This window comes from Acomys russatus, chromosome 15, assembly GCF_903995435.1.
Source record: "Acomys russatus chromosome 15, mAcoRus1.1, whole genome shotgun sequence".
NCBI lineage: Eukaryota > Metazoa > Chordata > Mammalia > Rodentia > Muridae > Acomys > Acomys russatus.
The window spans coordinates 35,658,478-35,682,239 of NC_067151.1; the positions used below are offsets into that span (position 1 = coordinate 35,658,478).

General features: G+C 46.0%; 1 protein-coding gene across 1 annotated transcript in view; it reads left to right on the forward strand.

Moving 5' to 3' along the window:
- Positions 1–502: 502 nt before the first annotated feature.
- Positions 503–23,762, forward strand: part of Med12l (mediator complex subunit 12L) — a 309,618-nt gene continuing 286,358 nt past the window's right edge. The window contains exon 1 of the mRNA XM_051157205.1: positions 503–651. Within this exon, the coding sequence (XP_051013162.1) occupies positions 553–651 (99 nt within the window). The 5' untranslated portion in view covers positions 503–552. The remainder of the gene's footprint in view (positions 652–23,762) is intronic.

Consider the following 23,762-nt stretch of genomic DNA (forward strand, 5'->3'; position numbering starts at 1 on the left):
CCTCCCGGTTCAAGGCGGCGGGCGCGGGGCACGGCGTGCCAGGAAGTGGGCGCGGGCCGCTGCGCAGCACCTCCCGGGCCCTAGGACGCCTAGCTCTGGGCGGGCACCGAGCCTCCCGCCTAGGCGCCAAGAAAAGTTTTTCCCCCCCTTTGTGCCCCTCCCCCACCCCAGCCTGTGCCCCCCGGGTGGGTTTGGGTTCATTGGTGAAGAAAGTCACACGTTCCCATCAGCTGCTCCTCCCCCTGGGGACAGGGTGGGGGTGGCGGGAGGCCGGCGCCGCGGCGGACCCTGGCCGACCTCCAGCCTCGCCGCCGCCCGTGGACTAGGCGTCCCGGGGCTCGGCGCAGCAGGGTGCCCACGAAGGCGGCCCCCCTGAGCGCGTCTGCGCGCGGGCAGTGGCAGTCACCAACCTGCTTTCTCCTGCCTGCAGCGCCACGGCGAGCGAGAGTGGAGGGGAGAGGGAGTCTGTCTGCAAAGTGCTGCTCCCTGGTGCTCAGAGGCGGCTGCTCCAGCTCCAACTCTCATTCATTTCGCCGGTTAACATGAGAGATCATGGCCGCCTTCGGGCTCCTCAGCTATGAGCAGAGACCGCTGAAGCGCCCGCGGCTCGGACCGCCCGACGTCTACCCGCAGGACCCCAAGCAGAAGGAGGTAAGGGCGCCGGCGGCCTCAGCCGTGGTGTCGCGCTCCGCAGCGCTGACCCGGGGCCAAGCTGGCCCGGCGGGCATCCACGGCGCTGCGGGGGAAGGGTTGGGGAGGGGATCGGAGGCAGGTCCCGGGCTGGGGTATCAAGGAGCCTAGGCTACCGAGACCGGGAGCCTGCTAACCCCCGCGCTCCGCTAGGCGGTCGCTCTGCGGGGGCTGGGTCGCTTCCCGGTTGTCGGGCCTTGCACTGCGCCGCTGGGCGCTTTACCGCTTCTTCCTTGATTGCATCTTCCTGCTCGCTTTCCTCCGTTTCTGCTTGTTTTATTTTATATTTTCTCGGTCGCTTCGATAAATCCTCGTAAACTTTTTGACAAATGTTGGAATGCAGTACATCGGACACTGAGGTCCTGCGTTTTGCGCCAGCGGTATAGGCTCGGATGGGGGAGGGACCCTTTTCACATCCTTCAGTTTAGAATGGAAATCGTTTTTTAGCGAGGTGATTGTATATTTGGCTCTGTGAATGCACCTCAGTATCTTTCTCCCTTAAAAAAAATATTAAGATGGCAATATTAGGGTGAAACACTGAATTTTGTCTCTAGAGAGGCAATTGGCTTTCCCGGTGGCTGTTTTGTATGTGTAAAATAAGGCAGGTTACCTTAGAAAGAGATAGCGTCCAGGATTACTTATTTCTCTGAATGAAATTAATTGGAGAAACCTTGGCTGTTGCAGCACCTACAGTAGCTTTAGTGTAAGCTATGTAGGTGTGTGTCAGGAGTTAACAAGTAATTATGTAACAACTTTCCAGCTATAATAATGATCACCCTTGGCTATACAAGTTGCCCAGAGACTTACCTATCTTTTCTTTTTTGTTTCACTTGCTTCCCAGCTGTCCTTTTAGACTTTGCCAGCTACAGCCCACCCATCTTCTCTCTCTCTCTGTCTCTCTCTCTCTCTCTCTCTTTTTAATAGTTGTTAAACACAAAACTGACCATGTATTCTTTCTGTGACTCTGAAACTCTCTACTTAAAGTTTGCATGTCCACTGATTTCACAAGAGGACTTTGCAGATAGAAGCTCTTTAAGGCTTCTCTTTTGATAAATGTATCTGTTTCATTGGTTGAGGGTCAGCACAGACTGGCTAATAGTGTGCCTGAGAAATCATCACTAGCAATTCCTTCTTGGCTTTATTGTATTAAATTTGAGCATCAAGGGAGTGGTTAAGATTGAAGACTACTGGGAGGTTTACAGGGGAGTAGCATGTCCTTACCCAGCTCCCTAGGTCCCAGAAAATAGCAACTGTAAGGACCAAGTGTAAAGAAAGTTGACTTAAACATTACTGGCAGGACATTTTTTAAAGTTTTGGTAGGGGTAGGGATGTTCATTCGGTTGACTTTCCTCATCCTGTAATTGATGTCTCTCCAAGTCTTTCCGGAGAGTTGCTTAAGGGCAACTCACTCGTTTTGGGTTGGTGGCTTAGGATTATCCTGTGTGCCTGTCTAGCATTTATTTTTAAGTATGGCAGTCACTTGAGGATTTGGATCCTGGAAAGAATAATTTTGGATATTGGGTCATTTTCTAGATTGGAAGTAGTGCCTTTAGAGAATACTTTTTATACTTTGGTTTGGGGGAAAATAAGATGATTGAAGCCCAGAAAAAGCTTGATTTATCTGGAGTGTGTGGTGAAAAAGCAGATTGGATTATCAGTGTGGTACTCATTCAAACCAGTCTCCCTCCCACCCCCCCCCAGGATGGCTTGTGCTGTTACACTCCCGAGATTCACTTTTCCCCAGGCGACCGACATTCTATCTCTCTTGAGGAGAGAGTTATATGTGGCTGTAGTCAAATTTGGGTCCAATATGGAACAGGTGCTCAGCCTTTTTTTTTTTTTTTTTTTTTTTTTTGGTTGTTGGTGAGCTGATCCCTAAGCTTCAGCTATTTCTGTATTATTATAGTACTCCCTCAAACTTCCACTCAACTCTGGTACAACCAGGACTTCCATTCTTTTATTAACTGTAGAGAAAAATGTATTGTGCTTTCCTGGCAGTCTTGGCTTTTTGCAGTTTACTGCAATATGTATGCGATTGTATCAAATTAATATACACAAATGAAAGATATATAACTTCACATATTGGAAGGAGACCTTTTCTATACTGCTAGCCATCAGATGATTTGCTTGAGCAAGGTCACTCTGATCTATCCAAGCTGAACTTGAACTCAGGATAGTCTAGCTTCAGGAAAAAAAAAAAAAGGTAAAACGTTATGAAAATGTGCCCCTCATATTTGTGTAAGAACAGCTCTGTTTCCTACTCGAAGGTGCCTCATCATGGTATGTGTAATTTTTATTGTTAAGAAGTGGTAATAGTGTTTTGGAAATAGGATCCCAGGCAACTAAGTGGAATCTTGCAGTTAGGACTCTGTGGAGACCTAATGAAAAGATCTGTTAACTCGCTTTATCAGTCGATCTAATTCATCCAAGAGCTTGCCTCCCTTTAGACTTGATTCAGTGAGGTGGTATAATGCCTTGTCATCCGCACACAGACTGTCCTCCAAACTTTAAAATGGGGAATCAGAAAAGTTCCAGTCTTGCTTGATTATTCCTCCTCTACCGCATATCTAGGTATCAGTGTTTTGTTCACTGCTGTGTTTTGCCTGATCTGCTTTGAGAACAGTTTGGATTTCCAATCCATCTGATGCTTCTTAGTTTTACCAAAGTGCTTGGATTCTTTTTTGGCTTTAGGCGGACTTTCCTCCTCCCTGGAACTCTTGTGTATGTCGGTTGACTTGGACACCACCTGCCTGCCTTTCCTCCTCCAACCTCAACATTTTGTCCTGTTCTCACATAGCTGTGATCCAGAGGGTGGGCTCTGGAGCATCCTGCTTGCCCACATCATGGCTGTTTAGTCCATATACTCTGTTTTCCCCCTGTATGCTGTCTCTTTTCCTTGTAGAGAGTGAATGAGACTACTACCTTCCTGCAAGATAGTTGGATACTAGCATGGACAGTGCCTGTAAAGAGCATAAGCTAGAGTCGGACATAGAATCAGCATACAGATATTTCCTGTCAGGAATTACTGTCAGGCCTGTCTCTTTATTAATTTGTTGGCCTCAGCCCGGTGATCTTCTCAGGCCTCTCTGGCATATGTATCATTTATAATTATTTGTTTGCACCTGGCCATTCCCTACCAATGGGACAGTTTCTTGAGGACAGGAAGAAATCTTATGTTTGTTCTCATTGATATGTCTGGCATCGAGTGAAATTCTTGGAATGCTAAGGGCACAAATATTCCTGTACTATTCCATTGAAAAAGAGATGAGGAGCTGGGCGTGGTGGCGCACGCCTTTAATCCCAGCACTCGGGAGGCAGAGGCAGGCGGATCACTGTGAGTTCGAGGCCAGCCTGGTCTACAAAGTGAGTCCAGGATGGCCAAGGCTACACAGAGAAACCCTGTCTCGAAAAAACCAAAAAAAAAGAAAAAGAGATGAGTGAGGCTGGGTGTGGTGGTGCATGCCTTTAATCCCAGCACTTGGGAGGCAGAGGTGGGTGGATTGTTGTGGGTTCAAGGCTAGCCTGATCTACAAAGTGACTGTAGGACAGCCAAGGCTACACAGAGAAACCCTGTCTGGAAAAACTTAAAAAAAAAAGAAGAAGAAAAAGAAAAAGAGATGAGTCCATGGTGTCAGAGGTGGTGGGCAAGTCTAGGGAGGTAAATGCCCAGAATGTCTTTGTTATCTGCTATGAGGGCTGAGGGCTGTGAACGTGAGACAGAATTCTAGAAGGCAGAAGTTGTTGTTGTTGTCACTTGGGAGGCAGAGGCAGGCGGATCGCTGTGAGTTTGAGACCAGCCTGGTCTACAAAGTGAGTCCAGGATGGCCAAGGCTACACAGAGAAACCCTGTCTCGAAAACCAAACAAAACAAAAAACAAAAAACAACAAAAAAAAGAAGTTGTTGTTTTGCCATGGTTAAAAGGCCTGGACAGTTGATCAAGAAATCAAATTAGTAAGAAAATTAGGACAGTAGTGAGGTTTCTAGGCATAGGAACCACTAGCAGGGTCCAGGGGAAGGATTGTGTGATGATGGGAGCAGAGCTGCTCAGGGGAAGGACAGCACAGCTTTGCCAAGTTAAGCATGCTGTGTGTACCTCTCCTTTCAGCTTCTGAGCAGAGGTGAAAGGGCCAGATCAAATACTGATCTAGGGAGTGTAGCCTAGTGGCCCAGTGGTGGTTGATTGTTGAGCATGTGTGAGGCTCTGGGTTCAGATACCAAGTAGGGGGGGGAGAGGGGAGGGAGGGAAGGAGGGGGGAGAGAGAGAGAGAGAGAGAGAGAGAGAGAGAGAGAGAGAGAGAGAGAGAGAGAGAGAGAGAGAGAGAAAGGCTGTTGGGGGAAGACCCCAGGTTATCTGATCTCAGATTCAGCAGGTCTGAGGAGTGGCCTCAGATTTGCATTTCTAACCAGATGGAATGTAATCTGATAGTGCTGGTGCAGAGTCTGCTTCTGAGAGCTTGGTCTCTGCTGAGAGCTTGGTCCTCTCAAGGGCTGCAGCTGCAGGAGTTTGGCTTATTGGCCCACTCAAGCCTAGTTTGGTGGGGCTTTCCTCAGAAATGTCATCCTTTATTAGTTGTATCTAAGAGCTTGTCAGGAGACACCCAGATCCTCTCTACCAACATTCTCTTACACTTAGAATAGTCTGCAGATCTTTGGGGGTTCTTGCCCTTCTGGCCCTTGCTCACCTCCACTGCGGCTACCTGTAGCCACACAGCGGGCCTCTGAGTTGTGGCTCCACCAAGAACTGCTTCTTTGACTCAGTGTCCTCACCTGTGAAATGTGGTTTGTCTTCGAACAAATTGCTGTACGCACAGGAGAGAGACGTGGCACATGGTCATGTCACACACGCTACACTTAATACAGGTCAGCTACGAGTAGCCCATGTCTTGGTAAAGGATGCAGGCACCTTTTATTGTACTGATGACAGTATCCATGACACCTGCCCTTGGAAACCTGGTTTTACTAACACCTTCCAGCTGTACGCCCTTCCGGCTTCTGGCTGTACATGGGGCTACTGCTGCCACCCCACCCCCCACGCCCCATGCCCCAATAGGCCTGGCTCTTTCATGTCTAGGTTCTGGTCCCTTGCTGGTTCGGTTTGTTCTTGGTTTTTAGCTAAGAGGCTGTCCCAAAGAAGGAACCTTCCTTGCAGTCAGCTTTTCACCCAATCTTAATATGCTTCTACAAAGCTCATCAGTGTCTGAAATCCAGTCGTTAGGGTCTGCATCTGCTCTCTGGCCCACCATGCTGGCGTGTAAGCTGCTTGAGGGCAAGGGTTTGCTGCTGGTGATCACATGAATGCCACGGGAAGAAATCAACAAAACCCAGAGCTGTGGGGGAGGGGCAATGACGGAGGAACTGGGAAGATTTACGTTGACTTCTCAGGGAAGACTTGACAAATTGGCCAGTTGCCTGGAGGTCTAAGGCAGAAGCTAAGGAGAATGTTCCTTGCTTGGGAGCAGTTTGTTGGCCTTGGGGGCCCTGCTTCAGGCTTCCCTAAAATTCCCAGTTTTTAGGGGGGAGGACCGATTTCTAGATGACTCAGGTTTGAATCTGGGTAGAAAGAGCTGGTTCAGTTCTTACACAGGCTGCCGGAAGAAAAGTTGCTAACTGGGGCAGGGAAGGTACGCAGCAGCAGAGGTCTTGCCTGGTTTGCCTAAGGCCCTGGATCCAATCACCAGTTCTAGTTTGAAAAAGTGTTGCTAAGTGAGTCTGGCCAGAGGAGAAAAACAGCTAGTTGTCTCTTCAGGGAGATACAGAGCTTAACTCCACCCCCGACCTGCCCAGTCAGAATTAATGGGGAGAAACTCAGGAATTTCTGGGTAACCTATCTCTGGGTATCTCCGTAATTCCTCAGCACACTGAATTGGAGAACTGATGTTTTGCCTTGTGCCACGGAGTAGCTTGGGCTCTGGCATGGCCCTACCTACTGCTCAGTGCTTTGTGCCTTAGAATCTTTTGTCACATCTTACTTGAGGTATGGGTACCTTTGGGAACTAAGCTCTGTTGGTGAGCATTTAGAACTCTGATCTAACACCCCCTTCTTAGCCTAGGCTTGCTTCCTGCCAGCTGGAAGGCATTTATAGCTGCATGGAATTCCATGCCCGGGTCTGGAAGTATCAGATGCTAATTCCCACGTGCTCTTGGCTAACCTCAGGCAAAGGAGAGGTGAGCTAGCTTGGTGCCACAAACCCCTGCTTAACCTTAGCAGTGCCATGAGGTTTCTCTTTGACTTGGCATTGGGTTCTCAGGTGGGATTGAAGTAAGGCTGTTTGTGGGTGTGGCAGCCACTTTCCTTTAGCCTGTTGGCTGTTTCTCTCCCCACAGACCAACGCTTGAGATGAAATGTGGTCCTTCTGGAAGATGGGGAACCAGAAAGCGAGGTCTGATCTTTGGGTAGGCGAGAACGAGGCACGAACGAGTCTGGGGACTTTGGCTAACACTACCGCCCTCAGGTGTATCCATGGCACAGGCAGCCACAGGTGCTAGCAAAGCAGAAAGAGATGAACAGACGCAGAGGAGGCTCATGCTCCTGTTCTGAGGCTCTTCTCATAAAGAGGGTTTGAGCTTCGTTAGAGAGGCCGCTGCTGCACTGGAGGAGGCAGTGATGGGTGCTGCTAAAGCTCCAAGCCTCTTGTGCAGTGAAGGACAGCTGCATTGGTTCAACACGGAGAAAAGTCACCTTTGGCTCTGAGTGGGGAGGCCCGATGGAGGCAAGAATGGGCCAGAACCCAGCAAGGGCACCTGTGCGCCACATCCCTTCCTGAAAGGGGGAGCTGGGAGCTTCTGCAAATACTTTTCTTATCACCAGGCAATTTCTAAACCTGGTTTGTGGAGACAGGGAGTTGAGGAACTAGTCTCAATTTCTCAATGCCTTAGGAAACTTTCTAATGAGAGAAAACAACCTTCTAAATCAACAACAACAACAAAAAAAGTACAATTCCTACTTTAAAAAATTGTCTGCACAATATGAAAGTTTTGTTAACTCAGGGTCTTTGAGTACATTTTATAGTGCTATGACGGAATGCTGGGAAATTCAAAATTAAGGTACTTTAAAAAAAAAATTAAAGGAAGAGAAGCATTACAGTCTTGAAGGCTTGGAGACCCAATATTTGAGGGGTTTTCATTTGATAAGGGGGCTTCTTGCTACTTTATAATATGGCAAAAGGCATCTCACAGATGCACAAGATTGAGAGTGGGACGGTCTATTTTTGATACTCACCAATTTCCAGACCCCTGGCATGGCAGAGTTAGTCCATAAGGCCAGTGACAAGGAGGTGTGGGGGAAGGGACAGAGCTAGCTGACTGACCTACCCACTTCTCAAAGGACGCACTTCTTAGCTTTCTAGCATTAGGTTAATATGAATTACAGGGGCTACTTTGTGTGTGTGTGTGTGTGTGTGTATATATATATATATATATATATATATATATATATATATATATATTTTTTTTTTTTTTTTTTTTTTTTTTTTTTCTCGAGGCAGGGTCTCTGTATATCCTTGGCTGTCCTGGACTAGCTTTGGCTTTGTAGACCAGGCTGGCCTCGAACTCACAGCAGTCCACCTGCCTCTGACTCCCGAGTGGAGTGCTGGGATTAAAGACCAACACCACTACCGCCTGACATGGGGGATACTTTTAAACCATAACATTGAGGCATAGAATTAGCAATACTTTTACAATATCTTCTTTTTGCCAATAATCTGCATTATTATTGGCTGTAACATTAGCCTTATAGTATTTTTACTTTGGAGAAAGTAACCTAAAATATAATTAGTTAATTTTGATTGGTTTTATAAAAATGGGCCTTGAGTAATGTGTGTGTGTGTGTGTGTGTGTGTGTGTGTGTGTGTGTGTGTGTGTGTATGTGTGTTTCTCTTGTCTTTTTATTCTTCTAAATAGCTTGCAGTTAATACTGTGTTGCCCAGGCGGAGGATCACTCTCCAGGGCTCCTGGGATCCTCCTATAACTCAACCTTCCTAGTGTGTCATAGCACGCCTGGTGGTTATGGTTAGTTGACAGCCCAGAGTTCCATATCCTGTTTACTTGGCCTCCTGAAAGACTTTCCCTGGATCCCCCTTCCCCCTCCTTCTTTTCCCCTTCCCCCTCCCCCTTCCTGTGCTTCTAGCTTCTCCAGGTCTCTGTGCTGAAGAGAAGCCCCTCCTGCTTTTAGTTAATTAGCCGCCTGAGGACAAAGTCCTTGATGGTGTCTCCTTCCCTAGAAGTGGAACCTTAACATCCCCAGGTGACAAGACCCTGCCTAGCCACAGAATTCATGTTCTCTGGTCTCTCATTTTTTCCCCTATGAGAGACCTTTGCTGTCTCAGCCCTCCCCTTCTCAGAGATAGAGCTTTGAGGTGGAAAAGAAACCTCGCCAATTAACCTTCTAGTTCTGGTTTGAATAAACATGGTTCTTTCCCACCAGCTTTTGTTTTATTGTCCTAGGCGGGAGCTGGCTGCACATCTCTGACTGCTGACAGAAGCAGAGGTGCTTGTGGACCCGTGAGTTTGACAGGGGCAGCAGGGTTGAGGTCAGGCTCCTTGTCGAGGGCATTCCCAGCTCTGCCATTTGTGCTGTGTGATTATTCACAGTGGTTTAATATGAAGGGGCATGTAAACCTTAAAAAAAAAATTTATATATATATATATATATATATATAAAATATGAGGGCTAATTCAGAGCCATGAGGGAGACAGCTTGTACCAGATGTTACGAAAATGCAGGAGCTTTGGTGGCCCATTGATGCCAGGTCATCACTTGAAGGCATGCATAGTGGGAGTGTAGTATTTACACCAGAGGCATAGGCAAGTGCTGTCCATTAGGCTGTCCTGTCTTTTGTTTTCAAATGAGGGATGATTGTTAAGCTTACCAGCAGCTGTGTGTGGATAGCAGACAATTCTGTCATGTTTACTCTGCCTTTCATTTTCTGCCTCCCAGATTTAAAAAAAAAAAAAAAAAAAAAAACAAAACCAAAATAAAACAAATAAATAAATAAAGAGCCAGATCTTCAGCCTTCTATCATTTTGCAGCCTGGACTAAAGCTGTCTTCACCCTAGACACAGGCGTAATGGAAATCCACTGCGGGGTCTGTACAGAAGAAGGTTGTTTTCCTCTCTGCTAAATGCACAGATGCAGGAGAAAAAACTCTTTCCTTAGGCCCTCAACCCATGCTTTCCCCGTGCTTGCCAGGGTGGCAAGAGGATATGATAGCTGGGCTGCTGCGCTGATCCTGTAACCATAAGACAACAGGCTGAAAAAGCTAACTCAACACGTTGGTTGAGTAGCATCCCTATGAGGTCCTTAAGCTGCTGAGCTGACCCAGGGAGCATCACTGTTCCCTGCAGTTCTTGCTAAGTGAACAGTAGAAGTCCACATGTTTTTAAGCCATTATTGGAGCCAGGTACCAAATTCTTGGAGTAAGAGGCATTCTAATGTCCTTGTAGTGCTTTCCACACTCTGAAAGAATCATTCCCCACCCCCACCCCCCACCCTCTTTGAGGTTAGTTTTTCAGAATTCTTATTCTCTGGCTTAGTCTAGGACATAGGCAAGAGGCAGGACACCAGATGAGTCCATCAGGACCGAGACCTCTTGGAAGTCAAGAGAGACTAAGCAGTGGCTCCTTTATTTCTGCTTTCAGCAGGGGGAAGTGATTTTGGAAGCCGTCGGAGCCCTGTTCTGAGCCTTGGAGAAGGATGGCCTTGTGGGTCTGCGCCCTGTGTGAGGAGTAAGGCCTGTTGAGTGGTAGAAGTGGTGCTGGATCAGGCTAAGTTCCTCCTTACCAAAGGGAAACTCAGCTCCCATCAAGTGACTTGGCCCAGTAGATAGGTGGTGACACTTGTGTCCCCTGATTTGACTTTGCATTGTAATTGGCCTTCCATTTAGCAAGCTCCTGGTTTCTCTCTCATTATTTGTTACATACCCTCAAGTCATCCCTGAGAGCACCCTGTGCTTAGGTGACATGGGACCTTTTCAGCTCAGCAGGTGATTGCCCCAACAAGCCTAGGGGTGCTTGTCTGTAGCCTCCTGTTTTTGGGAGGAAGGTTCCTGGTCCCCTCAGTGCCTCTGGGGATATCTATAGCTCTGGTTGAGGCATTTTTGGCCTTTTGTTTACTGGGACCATTGCTTAACAGTTTTTGTTTTGTTCGCTCATTGTTTTTTGGCAACTCTCCGGTTCTTTTGTGTCAACTTTGTTGATAACAGTGCCCTCTTATCAGCGGTACATACCTGAGAGAGTCGATCCTCCTTAGTTGATCCTCCTTAGTTGCTGCCGGCCCGGAGGAAGAGGAAGAGGCATTTTTTTTCTGTTGGGTTTTATTTTCCAAGTTTTGAAGGGAATGCTTTTGTGTGTGTGCATCCCAAACTGATTCAGCCATTCAACCAGTATTATTGAGTACTCTTCAGGCAGTTTGCCAGTTAGGGCTTTTAATGAGGACAGGCCCCAAATCTGATTTCCTGCTTGATCCCTGGCTCACACCTAGGACTCAGAACCTTTTTGATTTTTAAAATTATTTTTATTTATTTATTTTTAACACAAATGGACATAATCATGAATAACTGTAGGAACATTAGATTCAGAGGCCCGCAGCTTTCAGTCTACAGCAGATTTTCAGCTGAAGTGCTTTTTCTTCATTTCCCTTTGGACATTGGCGGTATGTGGAGACACTGGGTTGTCATGTCTGGGTATGTTCGAGTTGCTTCTTGGTGGCATCTAGTGGGTAAAAGCCACGGGAACTACTGATGACACAGCCCCACATACCAGACTTTTCTGGATCCACCTAGTTATGTGTGGAGAAATGAGGGCTGAGGGAGTGATAGACAGGTAAAGGAGGAACAGTGTGCTTTGAACGTTTTTTTTTTCAAAGTGCTGTGGGAACAGTGGGAAGTGACCTGTTTCTTATTAGAAGAGGATTCGAATCTGGGGCTTGTATAGGAGTAGTTGATGTTGAGGCTGTGGATGAAATTCCCCAGAGAGGAACTAGCCTGTGCCAAGGATCTCCTGCAGGAGCAGCCTAGGCCCTGGGGCCTAGTCACAGTGCTTTGTTCTGCTCTGGAGAAGAAAGGTGGGGTTGTCATCCTTGGTGCCCTGTGGTGCTGTTTGGATGTACAATTTAAGGTGGCAAAGGGCACAGTGGCTCTTAGAGTCATGCTGAGGTACTGAGGACCCTGGGTGACTTCTTTCTTATTTATGGCTATTGTAAGAAGTTACTACAACGTATTGGGATAGGCTTAAAGCAGCAGGATTTATTTTCCAATGATTCTATTAGGGAATCTGAAACCAGGGTGCCGAGACCCTTTGAAGGTCTAGGGGAGAGTTCTTTGAGTCCTGCCTTGCTTGGTGTGTCATATCTTCCCTGGCTTTTAAAACTTTTTTTTTTTTTTAGCATATGGTTTTATTACTTTAGTTTTTGCTTCCATTTTCTCATAGCCCTCTCTTACCTCTTCTGCTCTGGGCTTCTCTTATGATGACACTTGTCACTGCATTTAGAGCCTACCTGGATAATCTAGGATGATCTCATATGTCGTTGCATCCATAATAAAGTCTCGTTCACATAGTCTGAGATTCCATATAGGTGTTTCCTGTTATGTTAGTTTAAGATGCTTGGGAGGGAAGAACAGGGTATTCTTCAGTAGTTGCTCAGGTTGTGGAGTTGGCAGGGCTGTTCTGAGCCTGGAGAGGTGGCCTGAGAATCTGCCAAAGTCAGAGTAGCCTGTTGACTGCGAGAAATGGCGCTTCTAGCATGCTTTAAGCAAGAGTTTCCCAGACTTTGTTTTCAAGACCTCTTTATAATCTTAAGCATCAGAGAGCCCTTGCAGTGATGGTTCATATTGGTGAGTTGGTTTTTCTTTTTTTTTTTTACTATTGATAGAAATTTTACAAATTAGCAGAAAAATTTGAAAAACATGTTTTTATATTTACCCATTTAAATAGAGCAGCATGGTTAATTTGACTTAGTTTTGTGTATGTACGCTCCTGGGGATCAGGCCCAGACCTTCTGTATGCTGAGCAAGCTCTCTGTGATGTACCCGAACACCTTCAGGCTTAGAATTTTTTTATTTTTATTTTTATGAGAAACAGCACTTTTAAGATCAAAAGAATTGATGAAAATGGGGATTCTGCTTTACATTTTTGCAGCTCTTGAGTGTGTAGATTTTCATAACTGGTTTTGCATTCGTTCTGTTGCAGTCTGTTGTTTTGATGGAAAAAACGGAAGACAGTCGGCCCTCTCTCAGAGAAGGAACCGAGGAGCTCTGAGAGCCCAGAGGTCTCTCACTTGGAACGCCACTGGCTTAGGCTGTTGGGAGGCCTGCTGATGCTGACCAACAAAGCAGTGTGCCTCAGAGAAAGCCTTTAAGTTCTTCCCGGAAAGTGGAGGAATCTGGCAAGGGGAGGGGAGAGTTTTCAATTCTAGAGGTCTCTGAAGAAATTTCTATTAGTGGAGGCTGAAAATTTGTAGCTTTTGGGGGGAGTAAATACGTCATGCCTGTGATGGCATGAGAGTCGGCAAATGTTAGAGAGGTGCCTGCTGACCCTGAGAAATAGAGCTTTGTGGAGCTGTGATCCTGGATCCCATGATAGGCCAGTTAAAATCTTGAGGGGATCCCCATTTTCCTAGACCTGTTGAGTATCCCCTCCCCGGCCCCTTTGGGACCTTTGCTCCCGAATCCTATTGGCTGCCCACCTTCTTTGTTTCCTTATTGCTTGGAAGTGATTGTTTCACACTCGGCTGTGTGTGCTGGCTCACCTTTGGTTCTGTTGTCCCCAACCACTGGCAGTTTTGCGCAGTGGGAGATTTTTTTTTTATCCCCTTAGTGATCATCAGAGGCAAAGATAAGACCTGGTATGTCACAAAGAAATGATAGTAACTGTTGGCTGGATCTGGGAATGGGACAACAGTCATTATCAGCAAGTTGTATTAGAAATCTGCTAAGTCACAACCTCGCACAGGGTATGGCAGTGCCAGGATGTGGAAGCAATGGTTCTTGCTTTTAACAGTATCATGTGTGACTGAAGTGTTGTTGGGATCTTTTTTGTTAAACTGCTTTTTGTTACAGTTATTTTACCAGTATGGCCTAATAATGTGTATCATTAGGCCTATAATTATTATTACAGTAGTATTTTCTAACCCACTAGCAATCAATCAAGACACAGACCCCTGTTATATTTTAAAATAGCATTAGTTAACCTGGGACAGGGCACATATAATTCCCCTAAACTACTTCCCATAGTGGGGCACGTATGGGATACCTGCCCCAATCCCATGCCATCTGCTTCTAATAATTTCTATTGATTTCTATCCATAATCCCAAATACTTGCTAATTATCATCATCTGGGCCAAGCCTCCATCCACGCCGGCCATGTGCTTCTCCTCCGTCTAACCCATAATGGTGCAGCCTTCTTCTCTTCTCCTCTCCTGCCAAGATTCTCTCTGTCTCTCCAAGCCTTGGAACTCTAGCCATGCCTATCCCAGTCGCCCTGCCCAGGTGTGATGGCCTTTTATTGGTCAAACAAGTTAGGCCCTTAGGCAAGGTACAGGTGGGGCACAGAGACAGCAAGCAGTAATTAGCATCAAAATACGCCAGACCCACCTCCCCCATTTTTTTTAAAAGGTGTGGAGGACCTATATATGAAACACTAGGTCCAAGGCAGTGCTACTCATTTTTCTCCTTGGTCCTACAAGGAAAGACAATATTGACATTGCCCAGATTTTATTTATTTATCTTACTAGAGCTATGTACAGTACTATCTACAGTAGCAGACAATGTGGAAAAATATTTTGTGAGCCAGTTGTTTCTATTGGTCAGTTGTTATTTTTTTTAAAGATTTATTTACTTATTATGTACACAATGTTCTGTCTGCCAGAAGAGGGCACCAAATCTCATTATAGATGATTGTGAGCCACCATGTGGTTGCTGGGAATTGAACTCAGGACCTTTGGAAGAACAGCCAGTGCTCCTAACCTCTGAGCCATCTCTCCAGCCCCTCTAATGGTCAATTTTAATGAAATGCCAACCCACTGTTGTGAAGAGTCTTTGAGAATTGGAGGTACTATTTCAACTTCTAGTTGTATTTGAAATTTGCTCAGAGCTTGTTAAATAACCAACCTTCTTGAGCGTCTAGTCATTTACTCAGTCCTTGCTGTATGCTGCCCACTGTGCTGGGTGATAGAGGATGTAGACAGGAAATAGAAACCTGTCCACCTCCCTGAGAAGAATACTTCTCAGAGTAGCTGTGGTGAGGGGCCAGCTTGCTTTAAAATGAAGTTTAAATCCATTGCAGCCTGAGATGGATATATGATTAAAAAAAACAAGTTGCAAGAGGAGGGAAATCCTGTTTGCATGTAGTGGCAGTGTGTCACCTCGCTGTGAAGTCACCTCATGGTCATTGTGTATACACCTTGCCTGTTGAGGACCAGTACTGCTATCAGCCAGCTGTTGGAGTGGTACTGCCAAATGCCGGTTTATGTTCAGTTCACTGACCCATTTAAAACAAATTTTTACCAAAGATTTATTTATTATGTATATAGTATTGTGTCCGCATGTACAACTGCACACCTGAAGAGGGCGGCAGATCTCATTATAGATGGTTGTGAGCCATCATGTGGTTGCTGGGAATTGAACTCAGGATCTTTGGAAGAGCAGCCAGTGCTCTTAACCTCTGAACCATCTCTCCAGTCCCTAAAACAATTTTTAAAATAATAGATAACTAAAAAAAAAAAAAATTAAGCCTGAGGATAATATATGATTCAGTAGTAGATAAAGTGGGAAAGCAGATAAAGTGCCATTATGGTAGACAATGCGTTATAGTAGATACATTATCGTAGACAATGTTCCTGCGTGGGTTTTACCTCGTGCTTTGTGCAGTCAGGTGGACACCAGTCTCTGCATCTCTGAGATGAGTAGAACTAGCTGTCTAGGGGAGGGGAGTTGGGGAGAGCGAGGGACTGTGGGAACGGGAGGATATGGGGGGGAGGGGTAACAATCAGGGTGCAATGTGAATAAATTAAAAAATGAAAAAAAAAGCTAGTTACAAAATAAATGTAGAAATGGAGGCACACATACTTGACCTGTCTGGTGCCATTTTCAACATTAGGTTGGAAGTAGACTTTGGAGCCGGTGCTGTAACTGTTATGCTTTCTATAGAGAGGGAGGGGCTAAAGGTGCTGCTGGAGTTCAGTAAAGGAGGATTGGAGGCTTGGAGACACTGCAGGGTGCTGGCAGGGCAGGGAGGGCCAGGTGGGCTCTACAGATCACGCTTGGTGGAGCTGGGCCATTGTGGGGGTGTGGGGGTGGGGAGTGTGGGGTGGCTGACAGCTTGGTTGTGGGGGATGACAGTGATGGGGGGGGGAGGATGGTGAGTGCACATGATTCTCTGTTAAATTATCTCACTAGTTCATGCCTAATAAATCCAGCGTGGGGGAGAGAGCAGAGCCCAGGAGGCTGTGAGGGAGGTAGCTTCCATAACCAAACCATGAAGTAAAGCGAGCCTAAATAGGACCTGGAGAAGAAGTGGCAGTTGGGGATAATTGGCCAGAGGAAATGAAAGAGAGGGGTGTGGACAGTATTCAGATTTGTTGGGACACTGTTAAGCCAGTGTCCAGGGTCCCTTTACTTTGAAGGGGTTCAGAGTGACTCATTTGTGCTAGATCGGTAGTGACATGTCAGGCATTCAAATTAGCACTTCGTTGTTGAATTGAAATGAGAAGTCTGACCTCCATATCTGCGCTCCCCCCCACATCCCCCTTCCCTACCCCCCAACACCCAGAATTCTAGCTGACTTTAGCCAGTCAGCTGGTTTGAATCTTAGTATGGGAAGGGTCCACAGAGCTTTGGTTTTCTGCTAGTCCTACCTTTACATTTCTCCTTGAAAACCTGTTACTGGCCTTGCCATGGGATGCTTTGGTAGCAGTTACTAGCTCGAAGTGCCTGGCAGGTTTGTGAAGCTTGGCTGAAGAGGTGGGAGGGAGCAAGCTTCCTGAAAATAAAAAGGGTGGGGAGGATCAGAGGTGTTGACGGCGGAGATCAGCTGTTCAGACTGCTGGGCTTTATTATTATTATTATTATTTATCCTTGACTCAGAATTACAGTTAGTAGCCGGGTTTGTGAACAGCTGACCTCAGATGAATGAACAGTCACTACCACTAAGAACAACAGGGAGAAGAAACTACTCTCTTCCCTCCCACAGCGTGGCCTCCCGCAGGCATGTGTTGATCTTGGGGTAGGGGTGTAATTAAGGATTGGGAGAAGGGGACCCCAAGCGAGCCATCCAAGGCAGTGAAGCCTGTTACCTGGAGAATTAATATCCATGAACACAAAGCAAGGCTTGAATTGGTTGTCTCTGCCCTCAGATCACTTTCTACATGGCCACAGTAAATACTAAGTGAAAATACGATCGAAGGGAAGATTTTTACTTTAGAAAGCTTGCAAGGCAAGAATCCCCGCCCCCCCCCTTCCCTCCCGGGGCCTGTGGCTGTCCATAGCAGCGGAGGGTCTAAAGAGAAAGCTGTCTGTGTGACTAGTTCTGGCTAAGGTAAGCTGTCAGTTCCCTTTCCTGCCTTATGCATATGCAAATCTAAAAGTTCAAGTATTTTTTTTCTCCCGCAGTTTTCCTGGAATCTTTCCGAGAGCCACATCCAGGTGTTTGGTATCAGTGGGTGACAAGCATTTGAATGGGGCTTGACTATGAATTAATGGATACAATTATTTAAATGAGTGAAATAAATGCTAAGTATACCATATTAGGATATAATTGGAACCAAAGGCTCTCCTGCTTTAAAACAAGGGAGGAAGTGCCTGCCTCACTAGGCCCCTCTGGGTGGACTGAGGCTGGCCCTCAGAGTGTGTGTTTGGTGCTCACTTGTGGTGGACATTTCCGCTTAATCCTTCAAGAGTTTCTAAGTACTCAGTTGTGCAGGGCCGCTCTTGTATGTGCTGGCCATATAAAGATCATGATGGTAGTGATTGTGATAATTTGGTGTTAAAAATAGTGTTTGCCGGTTACTGCTCTAACACTGGGAATGCGAAGTGGGCATCGGTCACCTCTGTTTCACGGAGGAGGAGTGGGGAGCCAGGATTCTGGGTTAGGTTAGTTGGAAATGCTGCTTGCTGCCCAGCTGAGACAAGCCATTTTCTTTGGGTTTCAGTGGGCACAGGTGTGAAGGTAGCTGTTGCTGTTTTCTGCCAGGTTCATCCTTTGGTTTTTATCTCAGGTCCCATAGCTAGTGGCTGCAGGTATGGTTGTTATGGGAGGTGAATATTAACAGTGAAGCTAGCTAGGGCGGACATAAAAGGCCAACTTTTTTGGTGCGACTTTGATGCAAATGTGGCCCTTGTGTGAGAGATGCTGGTGAGGCCAAGGGAGGGGAAAGGTTTCTTTTTACAGGAGTCCTGCCTTCTTTTTTTATTTGAATTTTTAATTTAATTTTATATTTTGGTTTTTTGAGACAGGGTCTCTCTGTGTAGCCTTAAGTGACCTGGACTCACTTTGTAGACCAGGCTGGCCTCGAACTCACAGTGATCCACCAGCCTCTGCCTCCTGAGTGCTGGGATTAAAGGCGTGAGCCACCATGCCTGGCGAGTCTTGCCCTCTTAAGGAGCTTTGTGCTAATGCTTTCACCATCTGGTATAGAGTATAACCTTGGGTGCCTTTTAAATGACTTCCTGAATGGTTCTGGGGTGACATGGCAAGCAAGGTGTGCAGATAGAAATTGGTCCCTACTGCAAAACCACTTTCTCAGTTGCTCTGGCATGAATGATGGCCTCCACACTGCTGTCCCATGGCTGCTGGAAAAAAGCACCGTAGCCTCGGACAGCTTAAAACAATGGGCATGTTTTCTCATAGCTTAGAAATCTACAACCAAGCCAGCAAGGCTATGGTCACTCAGAGGCTCAGGCAGGGATCTTTTCTTGTGTTCCATGGGTTCTGGTAGTCCAGGCCAGCCTTGGTGACTCCCAGTCTCCGCCTTGTCTTTCCTCTGTTCGTACCTTTTTTTTTTTAAATCAGGACACCAACTTTCTAGATCTGGATCCATGTGTTCACTATGACCCCATTTGACTTGCTTGCATCTACAAAGATACTAGTTCAGATAAGGTCATCAGCAAACACCCCCCCCCCCCCCACCTTGGGCCCAGTTCTACACAGAATAGCGTGTGCATAGTCTCTCCCCATCTTATGTGTGTCCTGGCTGATTTGGCAAGACAACATAGTTGTGTTGTCTTGCGGGGCAGAGTAGGAAGATCATTTCTTTTCTTTCTTGAACGTGTGTCCTCCTGCTCTCTTCCCTGGTGTTGATGAAACACATCCCAGCAGTGCACGTTTTCATGTGCCCTCTACCCCATGACCTCGTTTCCTAATTTCACCCTTCTTTCTGCAAACTTTTCTAGAAGCATCTGTGAACTTACTGCCTCTCCTGCTCCCCCCAGTGTGGCTTTGAGGCCTTCACACTCAGTCTTCAGGGATGTCCACATCCCAGAAGCACTTGACACTGTTGCTCTCTCCAGCTACAAGACAGTTTCTTCCCTTTCTTAGTTAAAGCACTTCATTCATTCATTCACTTATTCATTCATTCATTCCTCTCTCTCTCTCTCTCCCTCTCCCTTTCTCCCTCTCTCCCTCTCTCTCTCTCTCTCTCCCTCCCTCCCCTGGAATGGCCATGCTGTCTCAGTGTCCTTCACTTCCTGACTGTTAGATCAGTCTTGGGTTTTTCCTGAGGTCTGTCTTAGATCCTTGACCCTTCTCAGTTTCCTCTCCTCCTGGGCATCTCGTCCCTTAGGTTTGAGTTGCTACCTGTAAGCAGACGTTAACTCATATCCATCTGGCCTGTAGATTATTATGTCCACATGGCTTTGTAATTTTGGCCTTGTTCTGATTAGTTGTTCTTAATGCAGACGTTTATAATTGGCTGCTACCCCCTTGCTTAGAACCTTTAGAGTGTTTGTGATAAAGAAAGAATTTCCCTCTGTGACCCACCACACCCTGTGTGTCCCGCGTGCTCTGCCCCATGTTCAATGCTCCAGGACAGCTTCTAGCTGCATCTTTGCTCCTGTTCCCCAAGTGACAGAACTCTCTCATCTTTCCAGCTGGATAGACATCAAACACGCTTTTCTTCGGCATCTCTTTGTTGCACATCGTCAGGGACTGTTACCCTTCCTGGGAACTGACCCTTTGTCATGACATGCCTCTTTTTATTGCTGATAATGCTCCTTGTCATGAAGTTTATTTTATCCGATGTTAACTTGAGCCTTCTTATGATTGTTGTTTAGATTGGATGCACTTCTTTCTGTCCAATTACTAGCAATTTGTCTGTCCTTAGAAGTGTCACTTAATTTTAAAGTACAGCATATAGTTGGGCTTTTCTTTTTTCCCTTTTGGAAGCGCATGATAATACCTCAGCTTGAGCACCCCACAGCTGTTTACTTAGCACTTACTGTAACGAGTGCTCCAGCTGGACTTGAGTCCTTCCCCTGATTGTTGGGTGCTTTCTAATTTACCTGTTGAGATGCCGGCAGGTTGTACACTTGTGTGTGTGTGTGGTTGCTTTATGACTTACATCGTACACTGGAGAGTCCTCATAGTCTATTGTGTTAATGTGGTGTCTCTGATGACCGAGGTCAGAGCTTTGGCATTGTAAGGGCCCTTCTTAGAGAGCAGCAGTTCTTCAAAATCAAAGCTCATCTCAGACGCCCCTTTCCCACGTGTCCGACCTCCCACACTGGGCTAAACCCTTCTTTGTTCTCTGAGCAGGCAGCCTGTCTCTTTGGAGTATATACTGCACTTGCCATTTGCCTACGGTGGCTTCTCCAGTTTAAGTTCAGTGCTGTATTTATAATTACTTGTTGGTTGAATGGATGGGGGCGGGGTGGGGCTGAGCTATGGCTTGTGAAACTCGAAAGACTTTATAATACTGTAAGGGGCAGAGCGGTGGAAGTGGCGTGATAGAAGCATACAGGTTGGAATACATAAAATGGTCAAGTAGATTAAATGCAAGCTAAAATATTTAAAAAAAATAAGGCACTTAATAATGGATCAGGCACTGTGCTACACTCTGCAACATTTTGTCTTATGTGACTTGAGCCCTGTAACTTATTCTTGTTTCCTTTTAAACAAAGAGATGAGCTACAGAGAGGCCTGTTACTTGGTGCTAGTGCTATATATGGGCCGTGCCTTCTAAGGCAGATCTGTGAGATTCCAGCAGACAGAGCAGCAGCCAGCCAGGCCCACTGATCTTCACTGAGGCCTTGCATTTTCAGTCACAGGGAAGTGGCTTTGATCTGTGGCCAGAGTCTGGTAGGGAGAAGGTCTCCTGCGTTACTTAAGATCCGTGTAGAATTACACCAGATTCTGCTTTGGGTTCTTTGATGGGTAGAAACGCGGGAAGCCCTCTGGATAGGGCCCTGCAGATAAGGAAATGATTTCAGGAAGACTCAGGACAACTAGGAGGTAGGCAGGACAGAACAGCAAGCTGAGGGACAGGCAGTAGAGGACCACATGCTGACAGGCCTTGTTGAGAGGGGTGTTTAGGATATTTCAAAGGAAGGTGTGAGAAGTGTTATAATTACTGATGAAGTACAGGAATGAGAGACTCTTCCTTAATGCTTCAGGTTTCTTACACCTGCTAACCATGGACACTGCCCAGTGGCTTTAAACCCTGTGCATGACAGGGATTATCACTGCATCTCCAGGTATGATTAGCATATCATGTAATCATGGATATTTAGATTTTTCTAGCAGGGGTCAGCAGACAACCTCAGAGGTCTGAGAGAATGCTCTTTCAGAGAAGAGGTACAGGGCATGAAAAGTAATTATAAAGCTGTTCTAAAACTTTGTTTTGGTAAGATATGAGTTAACCTGTCTTCCTGGGTAGCAGTTAAGAGGATGGCTTTCTGCCTCTCTGTTGTCTTCATCCCCTGTGGAGATTTTGTTCCAGGTTCGTTTGTCCGTCCTTCCTTTCTTTCTTTCTTTCTTTCTTTCTTTCTTTCTTTCTTTCTTTCTTTCTTTCTTTCTTTCTTTTTAAACTGAGGCCGGGTCTCTCTGTGTTTGCCTTGGCTGTCCTAGAGTCTCTTTGTAGACCAGGCTGGCCTCCGCCTCCCGAGTGCTGGGATTACAGGCGTGTGCCACCATGCCTGGCTGTTCCAGTTTCTTGAATGGTCCTTGAGTTTGTTAGAGGACTAGTTAGTTGATCAAGACCATTGGGAGTGTCTGCATGGTTCTGTGTGAATGTGGAAGAGTGGGTGTGTGCATGCGTACAAGCGTCTGTCTTTCACACGGTCTTTGGAATTGGTGCTACACTGGGCCTTTCTGTTTGTTTCTTGGGTGAGAAAGAGCTTAAGTAGTTTCCAGACCAGCATCAAAACGTGTTCATTTCTCAAAGAGACCTTTTTTTACTTAAAGAAAAAATGTATTTGTCTCTGTGTGTGTATGTGTGTGTTTATGTGTGTGTGTGTGTGTGTGTGTCTGGGTGTGATGCATGCTTAGTATGATGCATGATCTGTGTCCACATATGTGGAGGTCAAAGGATAGCTCTTTGGAGTTGGTTCTCTCGCTCTGTCCTGGGGCTCAAACTCAGGCAGTGAGGTCTGCACCCAGGTGCCTCTACTGGCTGAGCCATCTCCTGGCCTAGGTGAAAATTTTTGTTGAAATGAAAAGATTGCATTGAAAGTAGTCCAGAGAAATAGAAACTTCACGGTGAGTTTCTAATGTGATATTTTATGGTTGCATCAAGAGTTTGCCCAAAGAAAACGCCCGGTGCGGTGGCACACACCTTTAATCCCAGCACTTGGGAGGCAGAGGCAGGAGGATTACTGTGAGTTCGAGGCCAGCCTGGTCTACAAAGTGACTCCAGGACAGCCAAGGCTAACATAGTGAGGCGCCCTGTCTCGAAAAAACCAAAAACAAAAAAAAAAAAAAAAAGGGTTTGCCCAAAGTCCCAAATGTCTGATTTTTCTGCCTGTATAGAACATGAAAATGTATACAAAAATCTTAACACCAGATTTCTTTATTAACATGAGATTCTTTAGTCTTTTGCTCTGTATTTGTTCTTTCCCCACCTTTTTTCCTGCATTTGCTTTAAGGCTCCTGATGTATTTTCTTGTTTGATACAATGTATTGCTGTGGTAGCTCAGGGTAGGACTCAGGTTGCTCTTGCCTTTGTCTCTGGAATGCTAGGGTTGCAGCATGTATCACTGTACTTGCCACATGAAGTTTGTGTTTTAGATATTCTGGCTACCTTTGGAACAACTTTGTTACCTACCTATGGAAGTTTCATCCGTGAGCAGCATAGTGAGGTGTAATGCTGCTGGCTGGGCTATGATGTGTCCCCTTGTCTTTGTAAGGGAAGCCACTGTAACAGTTGATGGCTGTTACTCATCTATTTAGAAACCGCTTTTGAGAGGTTCAAGGCTCACAGGGAGGCAGCTATTTGTGTCCCTTACAGATAGCTCTGACTTGGCAGTGTAGAAGTATTCTGTTCCAAATTTTGGACTCTTTTCTAATTATACCTAATTCATCTTGGCAAAACTTGTAGAGCAGTCACAGAAGCTTTTGTTTGAATGTATGTAACACACACTACTGCCTAACACTACCACTTTCTTAGCCTGCTTTCTTAGGGTTGGATCTTTAAGAACACCGTCAGGTTGGAGAGGGCAGTTTTCCTTTAAGGGAAGACTATAGGTGCAGCATTGGAATTTGAGGAGTGTTGTCAACAGTAGTAAACACTTGGGTGTGAATCTTGTTCTTTTTTCTTTCTTTCTTTCTTTTTTTTTTTTTTTAAAGATTTGTTTATTGATTATTTATACAGTGGTCTACATGTACATCTGCAGGCCAGAAGAGGGCATCGGGTTACATCATAGATGGTTGTGAGCCACCATGTGGTTGCTGGGAATTGAACTCAGGACCTCTGGAAGAGCAGTCAGTGCTCTTAACCTCTGAGCCATCTCTCCAGCCCCGTGAATCTTGTTCTTAACTCATTGTTTGGATTTTTGCTATCAGTGTTTGTTCATTTCAGGTACTTCAGAAAATAGATCATCTAGGCAGATTTTGCTTGTGGTGCTCTTGGTTTTTACCTGTTTCTGTAGT